The sequence below is a fragment of the Sarcophilus harrisii genome, chromosome 3 (assembly GCF_902635505.1).
Source record: "Sarcophilus harrisii chromosome 3, mSarHar1.11, whole genome shotgun sequence".
Classification (NCBI taxonomy): domain Eukaryota; kingdom Metazoa; phylum Chordata; class Mammalia; order Dasyuromorphia; family Dasyuridae; genus Sarcophilus; species Sarcophilus harrisii.
This window is the reverse complement of record NC_045428.1, coordinates 483,716,578-483,740,151: the sequence shown is the minus strand read 5'-3', so window position 1 is coordinate 483,740,151 and position 23,574 is coordinate 483,716,578. Positions and strand designations below refer to the sequence as shown.

Here is a 23,574-nt window from a genome sequence, read left to right as displayed (position 1 = left end):
GAAATTTAGTTTTCATTGAAATAGAATCTATTCATCCTTATCTGGATACTATCCGGATACTAAGTTCTAATTATAAAGTAATAATTTAATAACAAAAAATTTTAAGTGCCAAATATATGCCCATACAATGTCATATATACAAAGGATAAAAAAGAAAGATAAAAAAGATGTGGAATTTGTTAGAACCAAGAAGTAAATTTGTTTATGTACATCAGAACCTTTTTACCACTGATGTGTACTGATCCCCAGGACATGCCTAATTTCACAGAATTTGAGGATTAGAGTGAACTTCAGTAGCCATAATTACACACAAAAGAACTTCACTATAACATACCCACAAGTGGTCATCTAGCCCATCCTGCAGACCTCTAAGAAGGGAAAAGAGGTAAGCCTTTTAAGGCAAGCTATTTCAGTTTTGCACAACTCTGAGCATTAAGTTTTCTTGATATTGAACTAAATTTGCCTCTCTGCAATTTCCACCCATTTCTCCCAATTTTGCCCTTTGGGACCAAAAAAACAAAACAAAAAAAAAACCCAAGTCTCATTCCTTCTCGAATGACAACATTTCAAATTCTTGAAGACGGCTATCTATCTCATGCTCCTTAAAACTTCATTTCTTCAATTTCAGTTCCTTTAAATGATACTCATTTATTGGGGCAAAAGGTCCTCCATCATTTTGGCTATCTTTCCAATACAATACCAAGAGTAGTGAGATAACTTCCCTAACTCTGGAAATTATACTGTTTTAATGAAATCCAAGGAGGCAGCTGGCTAGTACAGTTCATAGAGTACTGGGCCTGGATTCAGTAAGTTTGGATTCTGAGTTTAAATTTGGTTTCAGAAAATTACTAGCTGTCATTTTTCTTTGTCTTAATCTATTGGAGAAGGAAATAGCGATTGATTCCAATATCTTTGCCAGGAAAACTCCAAGGACAATATTGAGGCGTTATGGTCCACAGGATCACAACCAATTGGACAGGACCAGACAAATGAACAATAAAAACAATGAAGTTCAAAATTACATTAGCTTTTCAGGATACCACATCACACTGTTTATTCCTTTAGATGTTGCAATCCAACAAAATTCTAAGATTCTTTTTAGAACTGCTATCATTGTTTTACCTGTTATCTGTATATCTGAGGTTTTGTAGTCAAATATAGCCCTTTATGTTTATTGCTATCGAATTTCATCTTATTTGGTTCAGGTTAATGCTCCAGCCTGTCAAAGTCTTGGTGGTTCTTTATTATTACTGTGTTTGTTAGTCATCCCTCCTAGATCTGTCATCTACAAATTTCATGAATATACCATTTATGCCTTTTTCCAAGTCACAGATAAAAATTTTAGCAGTTCTGGTATAAGTATAGAAACCTAAGATACTCCATGGGAAGACCTCTTGTCACAAAGACAATTGAATAATTTAAAAAATAACTTTTTGAAATTATCTATAAAAAAAACAGATGAATGCAGAATTAGTTATATAATCTAAATCAGAACTCTCCATCTTATATTAATAGTGTTTTCCTCATCCACTTGTTTGGTATTATAAAAAATGGAAATGAAATTAGTTGGGTTTAACCTGTTCTTAATGAAGCTATGCTGGATCAACTACTTTACTTTTTAGATATTTGCCAACCATCTCTTTAATGATCTCTTCAATAATTTTCTCTGAAACTAAAGTCAATCTCTCTGGTCAGTAAGTTTGCAGACTTTGTTCTGTTCCATTTGCTGTCACATTACAAAATGATGGAGAAATGGTTTTAAAACCATATTTCCTAACCTCTAGCCTTCATTTGAAAATAAAATGTATAATCTGAATAAATTCATTGCCACAACATTTTAAATTCTTAGAGCAAGGTTGTGGGTTTTGTTTTTGCTTCATTTAATATATAACACAACAAACCTAGCACAAGAGATTTTATTCAAATTTAAAAACTGTTTCATAGTAGGACACCAAAATTTCTTGGATAAGAGGAAGTCTTTTGTATTACTTTTTTTTTTTTATTTCGCAAGAAAATAAATTATACAACTTAAAAAATAAAATTCAAAAATTAAGCAGTACATCAAAATAGTTTAGCTGACTGCCATATGGAAACTGCTACCATTCAAAATTGTACAGCATTATTATCTCGGTATGAAGTGGCACACATTCAATATTGTAAATACCATACATAGATAGATTACAATCTAGGAACTCAAGTTTTATCAACACTCCACAGACTACATATAATGTATATGACAGGAAAGCTTTCATGTACTGTTTATTTCACAAATATGACCTTGGAAGAATTTACAAGATAGCATCCCAGTCATTTACATGAAAATAGAAAAAACACAGTTTGCATTTAAGTTAGTAAATCTTTCTGTAAAACTAGCAAATTTCTTGCCCAAAGTGAATTGTTAAAATTTGCACTTTACAGGAAAAATAACATCCTAATGCAAAATGTTTTCTGACTATTCAGATCATATTTCTACTAAATTTTACATATTAAATTGAAAACAAGAAAGCTAATATTTGTTCATATTGGAACATTTTACTCATGCTCAAAACAAGCAAGAGATACATGGGCCAACAAAAATGAAGGAGACCATCTATGTAATGAAAAACATGGAAGACTTGAGAATTTATAAGAAGATCTTCATTAAATCACTGGAAAAGAAAAAATTGTAATATTTTTCTCACTGAAACTCATTAGAAATGTAATTTACAATCTGTCACGTTTTTTATTTGGTCAATTTTGTCTCACATCCATTCACTATGGCAGTGTATGTGGCAACATTTGTTTATACTTTCCAGATGCAGCACCTGTGTAAGCTAGGTCTTTGGAGATAAATATTCAAAGCTAAAATTAAGCTTTAAAAGTGCACTGTTGCCATATTGCAAGTGAAGAACATTTTTGATTTTATCTCTAAATACTCTTTTCTCACAAAAAACACTTTACGTCAGTTCTCTCTCTTACCCCAGATAACACTAGCTTTAAGTGCATATAGGTGAAACTGACCTGATGAAGGATGCTAAACGTGATTCTGCATCTTTAGCAAGCTGCTGGTGTCATTTTGCTTTTTTTTTTTTTTTTAAACATAGCAAATTTTTAGTCAAAACATAGTTAAATAAAATTGAACAATGTTATAGGCACCTTGTTAATTAACTGTTTCCACAAACACTGAAAAGTAGTTAGATAACTTATAGGTTATTAATTTTGTATATATACCAGAAAATTGAAGAAAACTACAATGCTACAGTATTCGTTCCCATTTGGATGCGCAAAATATAATTAGGACATAATTAGCTATGAAACAAAATTTTACAAAATTTAATAGAAAAGTCTGCTATGGGCTTAGAGCTACCCACTTTTATATTTTGCTTGCCTTGCAGATCAACACATCATGGCTCTCATTCTTAAGTTAAATGACAGAAAGATTAGGAATTTGTAAAAAGTGCTCAAGACAATTATGGCAGAAAGACTTTAAACTTTCAAAGTGGCGTCAATTTTACCCAATTATTTCCTATTCTGGCGTTCTTGTATTACAAGTAAATGTGCCAATATCAAAAGTTTTGTTATACATGAAGTCACCATTATTATTATTACACATTTTCTTTTCCAAATTTCATCCACTGTTAGCCTTTATATAGCTAGAAAACAAAATGTGCTATTTTAGTTCAATTCTGAAAATTTCTGGGCTAACATTTTTGACACTTTCAAGCTACCTTAAAAAGTGAACTGCAACATTTTAAATTTTTAACAAAAAATTCCAATTTCCTATGAGCTTTAGAACAGGCATAAGAATATAAATAGCAAAATTTTCATCTAAGGTTTTATTTATTTTTCTTTCTTAATAGCAGCTATCTCCAACATTTGGGGGTTAGGAATTTAGTCTACAAAATGCTCTTGAATGCATGCTGCTAATTATATAATACTGTATTCCTTTCAGTGCTGCAGCATTTAATTTCCTACTCCCTTCATCAAAATCATATTGTTTCTGAAAAATTCTGATATTTTATGTCACACAGTATATAAAATAATTATTTGCAAGAAAAATTGAAACTTGCACCACAATGAATAAAAATCCAACTTGAGCTTTTCTTTCCCAAAGGGGAATACTTCTTTTCCCTTTTTCTTTTTAAAATTATTACTTATTTCCCCAAGTTTAAAGAACTCAATGACTCTGGGAATCAGGGTACCAGCAACCATGAAGTTACTACTATCAACTGACTGACAGAAAGAAACAAGGTAATTGCTGTCATGTGGATATCTCAACATACCAAGTATTTATAAATAAGCCAAATATTTGGCAAGTTGGCTGCTCATATTAAAATTGTATCAATTCTGCTTCTTTGTTTGTATGTCATCCTATGATGATGCTTCTCATATCTCCCACCTCAAAGTGATTTACAGGCCTTTTAAAAATGCAGTTTCCTTATCTCCCTTCCTCCCCCTTACAGGTATTTGGGGCTGTAAAAAACAAAATGTTACTACAGTATAAAAATGAAAAAACAAAAAAGCAATCATGTAAATGTGTCACATTCCAAGTAGGAGGTTTTTGTATTCTTTTTAATGCACTTATCAGATATCTGAAACATAAATATTAATTGTATGTAGCAGATATTTAGATCACAAATATTAACTGTACCAAACACATTTAACATATATTCATTTTACTAGTGCAGGCCCTGAAAAGCAACTGTGTAACAATTTTCTTTAAACAAATGAAACAACTAATTTACTTTTTCAAAAGGTTTTGTTAAACTTGGCCAAATAGATCAAAATATCCATGCCATTTTACAGCAAACAAAGAAGAAACTGATCTCCTTTCTTAAAGGAAGTTGAGATTTAAAGGATGGAAATATTTTACATTACCTATGTATCATTATGATCTCTTACCACATACTGAAGCAATTATTTGAGCCAACAAACTGATATTATAACAAAGGCATATTTTTTCAACTGTGATGTATATCTCTCCCAAAGTTCTATTTCACCAAAGGTAGACAGTACATTACTCGGTTGATCATAAATAACCGAAAGTGCTGTTTCTAGTTCTACTTGCATTTAAAAAAACAACAGCAGTTTTTCAGTGCATGAATATTTGAAAATCATTCTTTGTGCAAGTAATGTTTATCTTTTAAATAAAAAAGGAAGTAAAAGAAAAAAAAAAAAAAAAAGAATACATTTCCCTGGTACCTCCCCAACCTCCACTTCTAAAAACCTGTAATCCTCCTGAAGGGTATAAATGAAATCAACTTTAGAAAGCTCACAATGGGCTCTTCATGAATGCAAGTTTCCTCACAAAACAGCATGCTGTTAAAAGTGTGCAACATGAAGGGAATGCCATCATGCTAGTTGATGAATTGGCAAAACAGTCCTTTTGTAAGTAAGGCAGGAATTTTGATATTTATGTAATAAAAATCCAAATGAGTCAATCTCCAGCACACACTGTTGCAACTGTCTGCCCAAGCACATTTCCATCTGGCTTTTCCACATCTTCCACAGTCTTCAAAGTTATGCCATGTATATGAAAGTGTTGATGTCTGACTCATCTCTTCTGATATATTTGTGCTCTATAAGCCATTCAATTTGCTCTTTTATCATTTTCTTTTGTGGTAAGAACATATTTTTCAAAATTTCTACTAGTTCAGTCTGTAGTTGAGCATTACTAATTTTCTTTCTCATTTTCATTATTTGGATGATAGCCTCCTAAAAACAGAATGACAGGATTAGGATTTATTTTATTAAGGATTAGGATGTATTTTGACATAAGAAAAATCAAAGCAGAACTCTGTCAAGAAAAATAAAACTGACTTAGAAATGTTATCTTTATTTTTTCCCTACCATCTAGAATGAGATTTATCACCATGGGAATATAAGTAAGACAAGTCTGATGTTTATGTAAGAGATGTATTCTTTCTAACTATATAGCCTAGGAATGAATACAGTTTAAATCATTTGATCCCACAAATATTATTGTTAAATTATAAGTTATGTATAATTTTGATGTTGGTGGCAGGAGGATCTAAACCCATGAAGTCACAAATCTATACAACTAAAAATCACCTATGTAGGTCCAGAGAAAATATATTTCAAATCAGGAATCCAAAAGGTAAGAAATGAATTATAAACCTGATAACACATTGCTACTTATGACCCCTTCCTCAATTTCTTAGGATTTTCAGCAGATTAGCAGAAAAGGGAAAAACACTAGCGTGGCTGTATCCTTCCCATTCTTAGCTCCCCAGCTCTGGATCTACTTTCAGCACTCTCTATTGCCCTATCCAGTAATAAGTGAGCACTTATGGCTTTAGAAAAAATAATTTAACAAAAATTATTTTATAAAATGAAGCAGATAAAGATGTCCCGCAGAAATAGTTCTTTCAAATTTTAGTTATTTCTGTTCATATTACATACCTGGGTTCTTAATATTCTTAGCTGAACTATTCCTTCATTCTCCTCTTCTCTCATTCTTTCTGTGGTGAGTTGCAACCGCCCAATCAAGTTAATTTTACCTCTTTTCTGAACTTTTGCATTTTTTCTGTAAAATGATATTAATAAAAAAATAATTATTTTAAATAAAAAAATCTCAACAATAACAACTATATGGAAGAAAATTTAATACTGTAACTAGAAAACTCAACTATTAAAAAAATTACACAATACAAATTTTGTTAATGTAATGCGAGATTTGGAAGAAACATCTGAAATCATCAAGTCCAGAGTCCTCGTTTTATGGATGAGAAAAGTGAAGTTCAAAGAAACTTATCCAAGTGTTACACATTCATTAAGTAAATCTTGAACCTAAATCTTCTGACATATATTCAAACATTCTTAGGTTCATGGTTTATAGGACCACAGATTTGGAGCTGGAAAAAACTTCAGGTCACATTTTATAGATGAAGAAATTGAAGTACAAAGTGACTTGCCCAAAGTCACAAAAATAGGAAGGAGCAGATTTGGGAAAAAATTCATGTGTCTCCTCCACCCCATGGTGTTTCCTAGGTGGTCTTCCTGGGACAATGTGTTAAAATGATTGTTAATCTGGAATTATGCCCAAAGAGCTATAAAACTGTGCATACTCTTTGACCTACCAGTGCCACTTCCTTATATTCCAAGGAAATTATAAAGGAGGGAAAAGGACCCACATATGCAAAAATGTTTGTAGCAGCTCTTTTCTTGGTAACAGAGAATTGGAAAATGAGTAGATGCCCATCAACTGGGGAATGGCTGAATAAGCTGTGGTGTAAGAAGGTAACAGAATATTATTGTTCTATGAAAAATGATGAACAAGCTGATTACAGAAACTCCTGGAAAGATTTACACAAATTGATGCTGAGCAAAATAAGTAGAACCAGGAATATATTGTATACAATAACAGTAAGAATGTGCGATGATCAACTATGAAAGATTTGGTTCTTCTAGGTGGTTCAGTGATCCAAAGCAATCCAAAAAACTCTGGACAGAAAATGCCATTTGCATCCAGAAAAAGAACTATGGAGACTGAATGTAAATAACACATGCTATGTTCATTTCTGATTTTTCTCTTCCAAAATGATTCATAAACAATATACTTTAAAATAAATAAATTAATTTTAAAAAATGATTGCGATACTAAAATGAAGGTTACCAAATAAATGTAAAATGAAAAGATAAATGTATATTCCACTCCCTCCTCCCTCCTAAAGCAAACAAAAAACAAAGTTCATCAACTTTAACTCACTGGTGAATTTTCTCTCTTTTATTCATTACATGAAATTTGACAAGTCTGGGGGGGTATTCAAGGTAGCATGGCTAGCCACTGAAAAGTACCATTAGTATTGAAAGGAAGTGTGATATAATGGAAGGAGGTCAGACCTTCCAGTCAGGAAGTGTTAAAATCCTGCTTCATACAAGATGCCTCACATCAGCCCAAATGGTATAAAATGAACAGAAATTGGAGGTACAGGAATTGAATTGGAATCTTGAGTCTTCTACTTACTATCCTGATGACCCTGGGCAAGTCACAGAACCAAAAATAAAGGAGTTAGGTAAGAAAATCTATATTGTTCTAGATCTATCATACTATATGCAAATCACACAACTTTCTAGGCCTGTTTCTTCATCTGTAAAATGAGAAGGTGGAAAATATGACCTTTGGAGTCCTTTCTTCAGATCTATAATATTACTAGATGCATGACAGTTCCTGAGGCCATTCTGTAAAACTTTTTAAAAGCTGTAAACCAGATAGAGGAAAAATCTCTACCCCAATGAGCATGGGTCTGGACACACATACTATATTACTCTCCTAAGAAAAGTACAAATTGCTAGTTATACTTTCAACTACTCTCCTAGGGAAAAAACAAAAAACCAGAGTAGTATTTTGGCAAAGCCTGCATAGCAACGTTTTATTTTCTTGGTAAAGAGTTATATTAAATCAATAAGGATTTATACAACCTGTATTGGGTGGCAGGCAGCATGCTAGGCAAGAGGCCTAGAAGAATAAGAATCAAGGAGTCTTGCTTTCCAGAATACTATGTTATACTCGTCAGGAGCCACTGATTGTGGCAGAATATCATATATTTGATTTGGGTTCAGGGATGAAAAAACCTCTGGAGGAATCAATAAATGTCTCTTTAAAAAGGCAGCACTTCTCCTTGATAGAAGACAGAGGTTCCCAAAGTGTCAATGAACAACAGCATTCCAGGTATGAAGGAGAACATGTAGAAGGCCTGGAGCAGCTGGGAAAAAGGGTGTCACATATGGAGAATATGTGTTATAAAGTTTGGCTAGAGTGTAAAGTGCTTAAATTTCATGTGTGTTACTTAAAAAAAAAAAAAAAAAAAAAAAAAAAAGAATGGAGTCCAATTGCAAAAGGCTTTAAATATCAAACAGAATTTGTTTTATCTTAAAGGTGATAGGGAGCCGCAGAAAGTTTTAAACAGGAAAGTGCCATGGTCAAACTTAAATTTTAGGAAAATTATTTTGGAAGCTATAAGAGGATTGGAATCAGACATGACACAGGGAGACCAATAAGGGGGCCACCAGTTTGAGTAGAGGGAAGAGAGAAAACTAACTAGCTATGGAGCAGTAGTGGATGAGAATGAAGGGTTGAAGATGACTCATGAGTTGTCAACCTAGGTGTCAAAAAGTAGGCTAGTATCTTTAAGAGGATTGGAGAAAAGGAAAGGGTAGGTTAAAACAGAAAGATAATGAATTATACATGATGGATTTGAGAAACTTATGACACAGTTAAGGTGAGCTGTCAAGTGAGTAGTTGGAGATACAAGTCTGGAGGAGTTCAGGTGAGAAATAATGGCTGATTAATTATGGTGATTTTTCTGCCACATCAAACACAAAACCCAAATTATCAAAGAGAAAACTATAATTTGTAACTGGGAATATGATTTAATTAAGTTTGTACACACATGTAAAATGACTAAAAGTATGGAAATGAAGAAATAAATGTGTTTCAAGTAGCATTTGAATATAATTTAAAATTTACGTAAATGTAAAATACAGGCAAATTAGTTTTTGTCTGATTTATTGTCCTTCAGACTAGAAACCAAGTTAACACAAATAAAACTTTAATAATGCATTAGTTACAATATTGACAGCTTATATGTTAAATCAATTAACATATTTTATTCGGATAGATCCTTAAGCATCAGTTACCATTCCGGACATATTTTGGAACTAAATTTGAATAGCAGAATCCCATAATGTGATACATTCCTAGTGCCTCACATATTAGGCTTCAAATTATAAATGGTTAGGTCCTTAGTTTTACATTTCCTCTAAGAAAAATAGTAAAGCTTTATCCTGGAAACAAAGCACTAACCATTGCAGGAAAGATTTTACTTTTAAATCAATAATCATAAATCTTACATTAAACTGAACTCCTGGTTCACTGAGAAGAGGGTCCCCTCTGTAAAGTCTTTGGGTGAGATGACTTGTGGCTCATACAATAAAACTTGTCGTTTGAGCTTTGGAAAAGCAACAAGAGACTATGCAGAAGGAAAAAAAAAAAACCAAAACAAATTAGTTTGTAAAAGGTACCAAAAAAAGTACTATCCAATTCTACATAAGCTCTAAAAATCTACTTTGAAAGCATCTATTTATTGTGTACTTCAAAAAACCAGTGATCTCTGTAGAGACTAAGTGAGTACTTCTTCCAACAACTGAGCTCACAACCTATGCTTTAACCCTGTGTGCATAACAATGGAAACATATGATGGAGGTGAGGTGGAGATAAGGATTATAAGGATTGTTCATGCTGCTGTGGACAGGTATTATTGTTTGTCTTTTGTTCTTAAAGAGGACCCTGGCATCAGGAAGGGGATGTCATGACTTGCAAGAGAGTTGGATTTAAGTAAGAGAAGATTATGCAAAGTCACCAGCACCCTTATCTCCTCTGAAACCATCTAAGACAGTGACAAGATATAGATCAAGATGGATGGAGATGCAGAATGCAGTGAAAGGCCTTGGCATTTTCTGAGTCCAGGTCTCAGTATGTCTGAGGCAATGCCCATTCAGTGATTAAGGGTAGATAAGAAAATAAGGCAGAGAATGGCCTCCTTTACTAAGTTAAAAAAAAAAAAAATCAAAGAGGGAAAGACTTAGGGTCTCTGGCTCAAATAGAAACAACTGATATTTACACTTACTCCAAGAAATTATAGCCCAAACAATGACCAAGTGAGGCTTGAGTTGGGCAATCAATGAGGGCCATAAAAAAGAAATCTAGTTCATAAACCTCAAGATATCTTGCTAGATTTCTAATTGAGGAAGGCAAAACATTTTAGAAATGTTTTGTTTTTCCCTTCCACCTTTTTTCTTTCCACTAATTACAGATCATTTGTGAATTCTCTATTAGTATTCCCAAACCCAGACACTTATTTGCAGGTTGAGTATATCTACCAACACATAAGAGACTGTGATTTTTCAAAAGGGAATGAAAGAAAGATGTTTACAACCCTAGGACTGAAATGATTTCACTGAATCTAGAAAATATCCTCTATATAATGTAGAATGTGTAATGTTCTGGTTTAGCTTTCTGGTTGTCTTGGAACCAACCTTTGTTTTAGCTGAGTAATCACTATGAGAATAAGCCAGGGATAGTCCAAAAGTCTTTATTGTCTCCTTCACAGTCCATCTCCTTACCTGGGGCTCAGCTAGCTTTCTGGAGGCCCTTCAGATAGAACTTGGTCTCAATGGGGTCAGCAGGAGGACAGGCCAGTCACCCTGTGGCTGATGAAGATAGAATGTCTCTCCTTTGCTCTGAGAGCTTGAGCTCCAGCCTCCAGTCCTCTGTCTTCTCCAAGTCTGTTTCTAACTTTGACTCTGACCTCTTAAATACTCTATTACAACTAAATCCATTTCTCATGCCGAGTATAAGCCAATCATTATATCACTAGGGAACCATTATTTGTTGTAAGATTAAATCAATCATACTGAACCAGAGAACTATTAATCACCATTCTAAACTAGATAACCATTGTCTTATCAATTCCACTGAGTTAGCACCTTGTTGTAAGAATCCTTGTTTCAAGTACACTTCTCCAAAGTTATGGCTCTCTACAGAGGTGATTTGAGTTATGAAAGATTGTGAGAACTCATACAAAATCATAAATGGATAAAACAAAGGACCTCTGACTTCAGTACAAGAGAATTCTGCTATGCCAACCCAGGAAAAAAATTTTTCACCAATGCAGAATGCAGGCTCTGACGTAATGGGACGATAGAGAAAAATGTGAAAATCTTCGATTGGGTGTAGAAAAATGTAGTTGTCAATAGCTATTGTAAGTATGACCAGGATGTTGAGATTTGGAAATACTAAGCATCATATACTATTCAAAATGCTTCATGAACAATCTAGTATACAGATTTTGTTGCTAGAGTTAGTCAAATATAACTTATAAGCTCTTAAGGACTAAGAGGCTCAAAAGTTGATTATTTTCAGTAAGTGACAAAATTCAGATTTAAACTAAATCTTAAATGTAAATAAAACATCTCTAAAAATAAATAGATTCAGAAGTCATTACACTAAAGTTATAAAGAAAAATCCACACCCATAAAGTTCTTCTAAGTTCAGCATCAGGAAGTTCAGTTGCTAGCTTAAGATTTTCAAAGCTGATCTTTTCTCTTGGTCTTTGGTTCCAAGCAAACAATACAGCCAGCTGAAATGTTGTTACCTCTAAGTCATACTGTCCAACTTCATTCTTAAATGTTATCTGTAAACATTAAAAATCAATACTGAAAATTATTTGGTAATGACCACATTTATGTCAGTAAACTAGAAATATATAAATATTACACAATAAAATTTAGCTTAAAATATACTTACAATTCCATTTGACATGAGATGGTGCCAATGTAATTTTCTGCCACTGTGATTTTTTTTATAGAATTCTTCTACTTCAGGGATCAGATCCTCCAGCTCAGTGGGAAGGGAAACAAATACTTTTTCAGAGCTTCTGGACCAGGCACCAGCATTCAGAATTTTAATATTCACTGAGTCAGCTATAGATAAGATATTTTAAAATATGAAATATGTGATAAATAAAAGCCAAGTGGAAATCTCATAACAATATATATATATATATATATAATATATATGTATTTTGTTGCTAAATACAAAGGACTCTACAACCAAGAAAATGCCACACTGAATAAAATCAGTAATCAGTAATTCAATTAATCCAATATTCTGTTTCTGACTGGCTTTAAAAGATGTATGTTGACATATATAAGAATCATCTTCCATGATAACAGCCTCAAATGGTGAGTGGATTTATGAATATCTCAAATATTGTTTAATTCCTCCAATTTATTTTGGTTCTATGAACTGTCACAGTCAGGTTTCAATAAATGTATGCTGAATTGAATGTTTGTTTTTTAAGTTACTAAAGTTAGGATTAATTTTTCTTTCAAAGAATCTACTAAAAAACCTAAAGATTATAAAATGGTACCTGGTAAAGCCAACTTATTATTCTTGTGCATTTCTTTAAAAGCTTGGTTCAAATCTTCTGACACTTTAATGTCCTGGAACATCCTAGCGAGCTTGTTTACATAATCTGCTGGCATACCCACTTCCTATGCATATAGACAAGAGAATAAATATTAATTAAAACTACAGCTAACACTGAATATTGACTCTTTGGATGTGATAATAAATTTCTTTATTTTAGTTAACACAACCAAATTCTTAAATAAAAATGTTAATATTCTGCTCAATATTTAGGATATTCCTTTAAGTGAAGTGCAACCTTGATTTTGCTCATTTTTAATGTATTACAAATTGATGCTTTGTGAAGATGCAGTGCTTATAAGAAAAAAAAAAACAAAAACAAAAACAAAAAACACAAAGTCACCATTACAAAACTGTGGCAAATTCACATGGTTTTAAAAACAGTGAAGATAGCAAGAGTTTTTTTCAACTCGAGCCAATAGCTTTCAACTCCTCAGTAGCTAAGATTATTTGGATAAACCTCAAGAAGGCATTTTAATTCTGATGGGGGGGAAAGCACAATCTGTTTGCCTCTGCCAGGATAAAACAAAGTTCACTATACCTCTTCAATATCTTGTCAGCTAAGCAGTTTTATAATCATAAACAGAAAATAAATGAATTTTTTTCTATTTTACTAGGGTGTCAAAATATACTAAATTCTCTTCTAGAGAATGAGTAAATTCAGAACTTGTGGTATGTGGAAATAAAACAGAGATGGGAAAAAATATATATCATAATGATTTCTAAGAAACTGATTTAATTTTTTATTTATGCTTTAATTTTTGTTCTTACATCATTATCATGAATGAATGAATAAGTGAAAAAAATGTAGTTGTGTTTACTATGTGTAAAACTTTGTGCTAACAGAGCAGGGTATCAAACTTTTTCCACTTTGTGACCCTTTTTGCCTGAGAAATTTTTACATGAACTCAGATATATACGTAAATCAAACATTTATATTACGAAATCATAATTTTGTGATGCCTACATTCAATTACAACAGATCCCATATGGGGTAGCAAACCAGTTTAGGAAGTTATGCACAAGATATACAAATAGAAAAGCAAGACAGTCCTGTTGTTAAGAAGTTTCCACCCAAGAGGAAAAGGTAGTTTTCAAAAATGAAATTCTGAGGAATGAAAATGTTTTCTTGTGGCAAAGCCAATTAAGCCAAAAACATCCAATAAGTGAGCACATTTGGCAATCTCTTAATTGGGGGATGTACATTTCTTTTTTCACTCTCTAGAATCTTTACTATTTAAAAAATTATTTGGTGTTCAACTTTCTTTTAGTGATCTTCTACTGACATTGTTATAATAATCATGTATACTATTCTTTGGATTCTGATTACTTTATTCTGTATCAGTTCATAAGGATCTTTCCATTTCCCCCTCTTAAAAGATTCTGTTAATTGCAGCATTAGAATACTAGAAATTTGGAGAAAGAAATGGGACTTCAATTCTCAGCTATGCCATTTATATTACTTATCAATCCATGGACAAGCAGCTTGACCCCTCAAAGTTTCAGTTTCTTCGTCTGTAAACTAAGAGAATTGAATTGATAATTTCTAAGTTCAGGCATTCAGAGTTCTTTAAAACTAAAAACTTTCACATAAAGCTGAAAGGGATCTTGTTATTGGCCCTCTGTATAATATTAATCAACAAGCATTTATTAAGTTGAAAACTATGTATCAACAACTGTGATATGTCATGGATTACAAAGAAAAAGCAAAAATGATCTTCGCCTTCAAGGAGCTCATATTCTAATGGAGCCAACATATAAGCATCAATGCACATGAGAAAAATTTAGATAGATAGAAGGTAATTTTGAAGGGGAAATTACAAACAGCCAAGATGAAATTAAAAAAAAAAAATGAAGTAGAAGGAAGAGAGGTTATTTTTTCTTCTAGAGTATTGGAAATTTCACTTAAACATCTATAATTCTATATGTGCCTTTACAGATTCATAAAAATCTATTTTAAGAAGCCAATTAATTTATAAATTATTAGATATGTAATTTTATATAATCTCTTTACTACCCTTTTCCCCAAAGGGGGCAACTTATAATAATGTTCAGAAAATTAATCAAATATATTAATTTCAAAAAGCATCTTTAAGTGCTAAGCATATTCTAAACTGAGAAATAAGAAACTGAAAAATCATATGAAAACATTGGAGTTACTTACTCTTAGCCATTCTACCATATTCTCTTCAATTTCACTGTCAGCAGAGATATCCAATATGAGACGGCGTGTTAAGTGAGCTTTGTGATACCTCATGAACACATCTTTGTTTTGTACATACTTAAGTACCAAGAGCTGCAAGGAAACAAAATCTTATTCAGTTTCTTGCCTGTTTAGGTTGATGACTTCCCTCTCACCCCAAATATACAACAATACAGGAAGAGAAGACCTCTTCTATTTACGGAGCTTATTTCATAGGGTAATTAATCCTGGCAGGACTACTGGTTTTCTGTTTAAAATGCTGGCCAAGTTATTTTGGGGTTGAGACAAACTACCCTACTGTATCATTCAGTAAAAATAAGATTCTTGAGAATCTTAAGACAACAGGTTAATTTTTCAGCAGCAAAACAGTTCATCCTCACTTCTCTCTTTTCCCCCCATCTTCCACCGATCTCTATTGTTTCTTTATTACTGTTTTTATTCCCATTTTGTTTCCTGTTTCTATTATTTTTTTCTCTTCTTTTTGATTCTGGTAGCTACAATGATGAGGCTGATAAAGTAGCTCTTTTTATATAGTTTTTGTGCTTGGCTGATCATCTAGGGACCTTATGAAATTCAGTCAGAAAGGATATTAATTGTGCTCCAAAGGCACCTGGGTTCCTCCTTATATTTTACAGTCCTTATACAGGAATCAAAGAACTTTTGCAAAAGTAAAATAAGAAGAAAGCAACGTGATGATGTTCATTTTCAATGTTGCTTTTAGGTAAAACTGTTTTCAAGTGAAAAATTATATAGACAGTAAAGATCTCATATTAATAACACCAAAAGTCTTTATGGATGCTATCACAGAAAGACCAAAATCAAAACAAGTACATTTAAATAAATGATAACAATACTTTAAAAAAAAAAATCACATACCACTTCTTTTAGTTTGGCTTCAATTTCTTCAGAAGTTAGTTTTTTGCTTAGTGGTGTTTTTCTTAGCAACATATCACAATAATTGGCAAGGAGTTCAGGGCATTTTGATTCAGGTTGCGTTTTTAATCCAACCCTATAAGTAACATATAGGTAATTCATTACACTGCATTACCACTTATAAATATTGTTCCTATTACCAGATTTTTTTTTTGTTTGTTTTGTTTTGTTTTTTACAAACTAAGTCTTTATATTCTACAATTCATCTCCAGGATGTACTCATTCCTTTCTTTCTACACTGAAATAACATTATCCAAATTCTGATTCCCATCAATGCCTTATGCCTAAATTATTTCAACAGTCTCTAAAACTCTAGTCTTTCCCACTTGTAATCTATTCTGCTATAGTTATCTTCTTTGTATTTTACATCTTCCACAAATAAGCCTCTTTCTTACCTCCCATTACTATGTGAATCCTCAACTTAGTTAAATTTATTATTCCTACAATAATTATGATGCTGTATTCTCACTTTAGTTTATATGCCTGGATTGGCAAGATCCCGATTTTTACTACTTTAAATCTTATGTAGCCTTCAAGATCAGCTCAAAGGCTATCTCCTTTGTAAATTCTTCTTCAGTTGTCCCAACTTGAAGTAATCTCTCTTTTTTGAGTTTTATATCAATTATTCTCTACATAATTTATGAGCAATTCAATAAACACATATTGTTTTAAAACATTTCAAATGATTAGTTTGAACATATTTTCTTTTTACATTTTGAGTTCTAAATTCTCTTCTTCCCCCTGCCCACTGAGAAGACAATATATAAATTACACATATGAAGTCATGCAAAACATTTTCATATTAGTCATATTTGAAAAAAAAAAAGCAAGAAAAATCAAATTAAAAAGTTATATTTCATATTGAACTCAATTTCTCTCTGGAGGTATACTGAATCTTTATGTGATCAATCTTGTGGAATTGTTATCGATCACTATATTGATCACAATAGGCATATCTTTTATAGTTGACCATCAATAGAATTCTGCTGTTTGTTCTCAGTCCACTTTATATCATTTCATACAGGTCATCATGATTTTCTGATACCACTACCCTCAATATTTCTTTTAGCACAAGCATATTCTATTATAATCATATGCTACAACTTGTTCAGTCCTTCTCCAATAGATGAGCATTCCCTTGATTTCCAATTCTTTGCTTTAATCAGTATTTATTATGTACTGATATATGTGGCACTGCAAGTCTCTTGTAATAAAATTCTATATCATTTGTGACATCTCTACATTAAATGAATGGCACTATGCTCTCTATTAAAAAATGTCTTTTGTCAACAAAGTGCACAAGGAGCTGGAAGCCCACTCTGCTTTTATTTTCTGCCAAAACAACCAATCTCCAAGGCATGTAGTGGTGTACAAATTTCTTTAATACTAGGACAATAATTTCTTAATGGTTAAATTCAATGGCCTTTTCTCTAGGCATCTCTACTATTAAATGTAGTATTAAATGCTTGAAGACTACAGATTTCACTCAGCAACATATAACATGGTTAGACCTATATATAAATTTAAATAAATCACCTTGGCAAATGAGCAGAGGACGAATTAGAAAGATTTGTTAGAAAGCTATTACAAAAGTCTAGGTATGTAGTGATTCAAATTAGGATGCTGATTATGTGAGTGAAAAGAAGGGGATGATTAACAGAAATGTTTGAGAATAAAAACAATTATCTGAATAGTACAAGTGGCAGGCCTGAGACTGGAGGATGGTGAAACTATCAACAATAATATGAAAGTTCAGAATTTGAAGGGTTTTGGGGGAAAAGATAATGGGCTCTATCTGGATAAGTTGCGATTGAGATATTTATGGGACATGCACTTTAAGAGATTCAAGAGAAAGTTGAATATGTGAAAAAGGGCAGGATGCAGAGATCTGGGAGTTATTTGCATAAAAATTATAACTGAATCCATAGGAATCTCAGCAATTGAGACTGAATAGAGGGAAAAGAAAAAGGGCACTCTGAACAAAGTGCTGAAAAATCAATAAAGGAAAATGAAAAAGAATGGATGGGAAAAGAATCAGGACATAGCAGTGTCATGAAAACCTAGAGATGAAAGAGTATCCAGGAGAAAATAAATTCTCACCCACTGAAGGATTCCTATATCTTTTAGCACTCTGTTTGCATCATTAACAGGGTATTTACCATCTACTATTTTCTTATGTACTTTTTTTTTTTGTATATATATCTTAGGAACAAGATTTTAGCACTGAAAAATATCTCTGGGACTAAATGTTAAAACCTCTTCATTCTCTCCTACTAAGGCACAAACTTCCTTAAAAACAAGAACAGTGTCTTTTACATTTTTGCATATTTCTACCAAATGAAAAATATCTCCAGAAAGCCATCTTCAAAGTTAAAATTTTTTCCAAGTTATAGTCACAACTTTCTAATAGCTAAATTAAGGAAAGCAAACCTAGGCACAGTAGGGCAGCTGTAACAGGCTGAACACATTCTTAGATCTACTCTAAACAAAGATCCACTGGGCAATTCTTTATCTACATGCTGATTTCAAAAGAAAGAGGTGATGGTAGTCCTCCATTGTTTCTCCTTTATTCTACATCCTATTTTTTTTTTTTTATCCCTCTAATTCTCCCAGAAATTCCAATCTCTAGTTTTTGTACTTGGTTGGCCCATTATTACAAGGTGGTCTGCAGCCATGACAATTGCAAAACTGTAAGAGACAAAACACCCAGTAATAGACCAAAAGTTAAAACCAAAAATTTTACAAATTGATGCATGGAATTATGCAATTAATTTGTTACAAAGAATTAAAATAAATGCAGTCTCCATTTAAAGACTTAACAATCAATGATATCTGATATTTAAATAGTAGTAGATAGTATTTAAAAGACAAAGAAAGTAAGTGGAAAAATTAGTGTAATCTATAAATATAATTTATCATATATCTAAACTAGCTTATCTGAAGCAATAAAACACATAAAGGAGAGATGGCACATTAGCAGGAGGGTCAAACTACCTCAGTTTCTGCCCCTCAGACTCTGGTTGAGACAACCCAGGACCCTGAACCCAAAAACTCCAGCAATATTCCCTCAGTCTGTGTACTAGTAGCTGCAGCTATTGAAGATCTGGAATCCATCCAATCAAAAAGTAATTTTTAAATACTTACTGTGTGCCATGCTTTATGTTAAGCGCTGAGAATACAAAGAAAGGCAAAAATAGTCCCTGACCTCAAGAACTACTTAGTCTAACAGTGGGGAAATAACCTGTAAATAGATACATATAGCATACAGAATAGAGAAAGATAACCTAGAAAAGAATACTTGGCCTTAATCTCCATTATCTTCTATGCATTAAAGCAGAGCCAAAGGAGTCTGACTAAATGTAGAATCAGAAAATAATACCCAGAAAATTCCCCACAAAATTTTTTCTGTAGTAAAATAAGTTTAATAAAATATCTGTATTAATTTCAACTTACATGTGAAAATTGGTCCACTTTTAATAAACTAACTTGCTTAAACTCAAGAAAAGACCAAATCTGGATTTTCTTTTATTTTTAAATTAAAATTTTAAAATATTAATTCATGTAATTCATTTTCCCAGAATTAAAAAATAATTTTATTAACTCAATTGTTCACTGACACTAAAATAAGAAATCATTAAAAATGCAAAACCCCTTTTATTTAAACTGCAGCTTGCATGGATTCAGTTTGTTGATTTGCAGATGGAATGACATTTGTGAACAAGCTTGTTTCACATGTGGACACACATAAGGAACAAATGATTATTTATTCTTAGAGAATTTTTTTTCCTAGAAGAGGAGATAATCCAAAGGGAAAGTTCAACAATCAATATTTTTCCCCAATCTAAAAAATGAAGGAAAAAAATGATGAACAGATTTCAAATAAGCTATGGTAGCTTATTAGATAAGCTACACAAAATAAACAGAATGAGGGTTAGTATGGTGATCTGAACATCTAAGACATGGCAAATTTCAAAATGTACATTTGCTAATTTTTCCATTTAAAATGAATATTTCCTTAATAAAAATTTTCTTACCCTTTCTGCTTTAATGGTAATTCAAGTTTAAAAATTGTAGCATCGTTCACAACTGCTTTGTATGCCTAGAAATAATTTGAAATGAGATAGGTCAAAAACTTAACATTTAAAATACATGTACCTAAGAAATTAGGAATTTTATATTAGCATTCAATTTAACAAGCATTTACTAAATGCTTATTATGTGTAAGGCACTGTATTATATGCGAAGGACATATATAAAGATTACACAGACCTTAAGGCGCTTACAACTGAATAGTCAGGGAAAGACTATAATTATTCCTCCTCCTCCAACAACATTATCATCATCATCATCTAAAATAATGGCTAGCATTTCTATAGCACTTGGAAGTTTAAAAGGTCTTTATATTTATTAATACATTTGGTCCTCACAACGCAGGAAGGTAAGTGCTATTTTTTTTTAAACATGAGAAAATTAATACAAATTATGTGACTTGTCTAGTATCCCAGTCTTTGAAAAGGATTTGAATTCAGGTATTCCTGACTCCAAGTTCCAACCACTGTCCTCACAGTCCAACATAAGGGAAAGTGGGGAAAAAGCATAAAGGAGAAATATGAAGAGGGAGAAATTTTTTTCAGTTGAGAGGGCCAGGAAAAGCTAAACTGAAAAGATAACACTAACTGGGTCTTGAAGGAAAAGAGAAATTTCAATAAAGTGATCACAGGATCAAAGAATTAAGAGACAAGAGAGGGAACTGTAATGGAATAAAGAGCGTTTTTTGGGTTGTAATTTTTTATTAGACAAATTAGTCATTTTGGGAGATAAATTAATGCAAAGCTGCTCCAGCACTGTGAATACTATTTACGTTAATAAAAGGAAGGAAAAGAATCTATGAAGATAGTATCCGACAGCCTATCATAATAGAATGAGGACATTTGAAGTAAAATTAAAAAAAAAAAAAAACAGTTGCAAGGCCAAACACTTTACTTAAGTTGGGTAACATATCTTGAGAAAAGAAAAATGGTATAGCTTATGGTTTCTAAAGAAAAGTAGAACAAATATAGTTGCAAAGGTAAAGGAAAAACTATAGCATTTGTTCTCTTGTTTCAAGAGCAGTTTTCAAATCAAATCTAAATCGGTGTCTACAGAATTTAGAAATCATTTTTCCAGCCACTTCATTTTTCTGATGAAGAAATTAAGTCCCAGAGAAACTAACTGATTTGCCCAAGGAAATATAAGTAAGAAGACAAAAGGACATTCAAACCTAGGTAGTGCGATTCCACATTCACTGTTCTTTCAATTTAACAGATGTATTAAATATCTGTTCTGTGAAAGGCACTCTTTCTAAAACAGCTTACTGCCTCACCAGGGTGGTAGCACTTATTTTCCCAGGGAATGCTTCAAATTTCCAACTAGATCCAACAACACCTTGCTTCTGAAAATAGACAAACTAGGCCGCATTCGAACTAGTATGGTCATAAATGGAAATGTCTTACAAGTAGAGATGACTATATATAAAAATAATGAAATGGGAGAAGGTAGATCGAAAATGGAAAGAAAAAAATAAATCTAGTTCAGCTATAACATGGAATATATATGTAAAGGGAAATATGATTTAAGGCTAAAAGAATGAACTGACAGAAAGACAGCCTGGAAGCAGAAAGACCAATCAAGTAGTTAAAAGAACAGTAAACTACCATAAATGAAAGATATGAGTGACTAAATTGTAGTGATAGTTGCAAGAATGGGAAAAAGGGGAGAAGTAAGAGACTGCAGAATCAAAAACAATATGACTTGGTTACTGATTAGTTGAATGGAATTGAAAACAGAAGATTCAAAAATGGTTCCAAAAAATTAAAAATGTTCATTACTGGGAAGATGGTAGTGACATTTCAGGAACAAAAAATTAAGAAGAAAGGCAGATTTAGAAGAGAGATGAATTCAGGTCTGAATGTGTGAATCTGAGTTGCCAGGAAGACATTTATGCAGAAATACTCAGCTAAAAATAGAAAGATGAAACAAGAAAGGAGAGAATGTAGACAGAGGGCTATATATAGAACTCTACCCATTTTAAAAAATGGTTCAAAAAGTATTCTCTTTAAAAGAGAAGAGGATGAGAAGCCAGGAAAGAAAATGAGTTGTTTAAAAAGCTAGTAAAAACATGAGAATACATACAGAGTCACAGAAGCTAAGGGAAGAAAAGAGATTAAGAGTAGCTTAGTTAACTGTAACAAATGCCTAAGGAAGAGGAAGAAAAAATGGACTTAAAGTGGCAGAATGGAATTTTACATATCAAAGCAATGATAGATGTATACAATTTTCCACATTATGTCATTCCTAAAAAATAATAGAAATTCCAAATCTTATACTCATCTCACTAATTTATATTAAAGTATCCCAAAACTTAAATGCAAATATGTTAAAGCCAGTTCTAGGAGGCAGCTAGATGGCACAGTAGATAGAGCATTGGCCTTGGAGTCAGGAGGACCCTAGTTCAAAACCAGTCTCAGACACTTAACACTTTCTAACAGGGTAAGCCCTAGTCAAGTCACTTAACCCCAACTACCTCTCAAAAACAAAATAAACAAACCAAAAAAACCAACCAAACAAACAAACAAAACAAACCACCAAGCAAACAAGGCAAGTTCAAGATTACTCTACTTATGCTAGGTTCCACTAGGTCCTACACCCAAGTCCTATATCATTCAAATACAATAGAAAAATGAGGCAGTGGTCTAATTAGTTATAACTTCTCTTTACCGGAATAGCTTAAAAATATAGATAAATGAAATAAAGAATTTAAGGAATAGGAGCCAGTTGACAAGTACTAAATCTTTTACTGTCATCAATAAGGTGGCATATCCTCAAGAGTAGTATAGTGGGCATTATAATAGAGGTCCAATATGAGCTAAGTTAAAAGAAAAGTGATATGAAAGAGAAGAGAATGAAAGAAGAAAATGACAGCAATACTAGTCTAACACTAATTAAAGTACTACTTAATGAAAATACTTAGAGCTTTTTTCCCCCCACAGATAGCATATTCACTTTTTACCTTTCAATAAAAATTATGATTTTTCTTGTTGTTGTTGGAAGAACTAGAGGCAGATAATTATTAATCATATTCACTATCTCTGTTTTTTCACTCCTTCACATGGCCTGTAAATGTATAGGAGGTTCCTCTAAACACCAATTCTCCCTTCTATGTCTCATTTCCTTATCTCTACTAAAAGCTTCCTGTGGAGGAAAGGACTGTCTTTTGTGTCTCTATTATCTACAACTTAATTAATACATGTCCTATACTGTAAGTATCTGATAAATATTTTGTTCAATAAATGTGAACCACAAAGAAGACAATTCAATTTAGAAAAGCATTTTGCTTTATTTTCAGAAGTGATTTTAATACTCTTTAGAACAGTATGCAAGGAAGGGTGGAGTTTTGGACAGGAGAATA

The 23,574-nt window shown here is 32.4% G+C and overlaps 1 protein-coding gene across 3 annotated transcripts in view; it reads right to left on the bottom strand.

Annotated features, from left to right (window-relative positions):
• Positions 1-3,052: 3,052 nt before the first annotated feature.
• CUL5 (cullin 5) overlaps positions 3,053-23,574 on the bottom strand; it is an 89,041-nt gene continuing 68,519 nt past the window's right edge. For all 3 annotated transcript variants that reach the window (XM_012545050.3, XM_023499475.2, XM_023499476.2), the window contains 9 exons: positions 20,162-20,226; positions 16,071-16,203; positions 15,156-15,287; positions 12,933-13,056; positions 12,308-12,483; positions 12,033-12,194; positions 9,853-9,971; positions 6,403-6,526; positions 3,053-5,694 (listed from right to left, as the gene is read on the bottom strand). In XM_012545050.3, the coding sequence (XP_012400504.1) occupies positions 5,500-5,694; positions 6,403-6,526; positions 9,853-9,971; positions 12,033-12,194; positions 12,308-12,483; positions 12,933-13,056; positions 15,156-15,287; positions 16,071-16,203; positions 20,162-20,226 (1,230 nt within the window). In that variant the 3' untranslated portion in view covers positions 3,053-5,499. The remainder of the gene's footprint in view (positions 5,695-6,402; positions 6,527-9,852; positions 9,972-12,032; positions 12,195-12,307; positions 12,484-12,932; positions 13,057-15,155; positions 15,288-16,070; positions 16,204-20,161; positions 20,227-23,574) is intronic.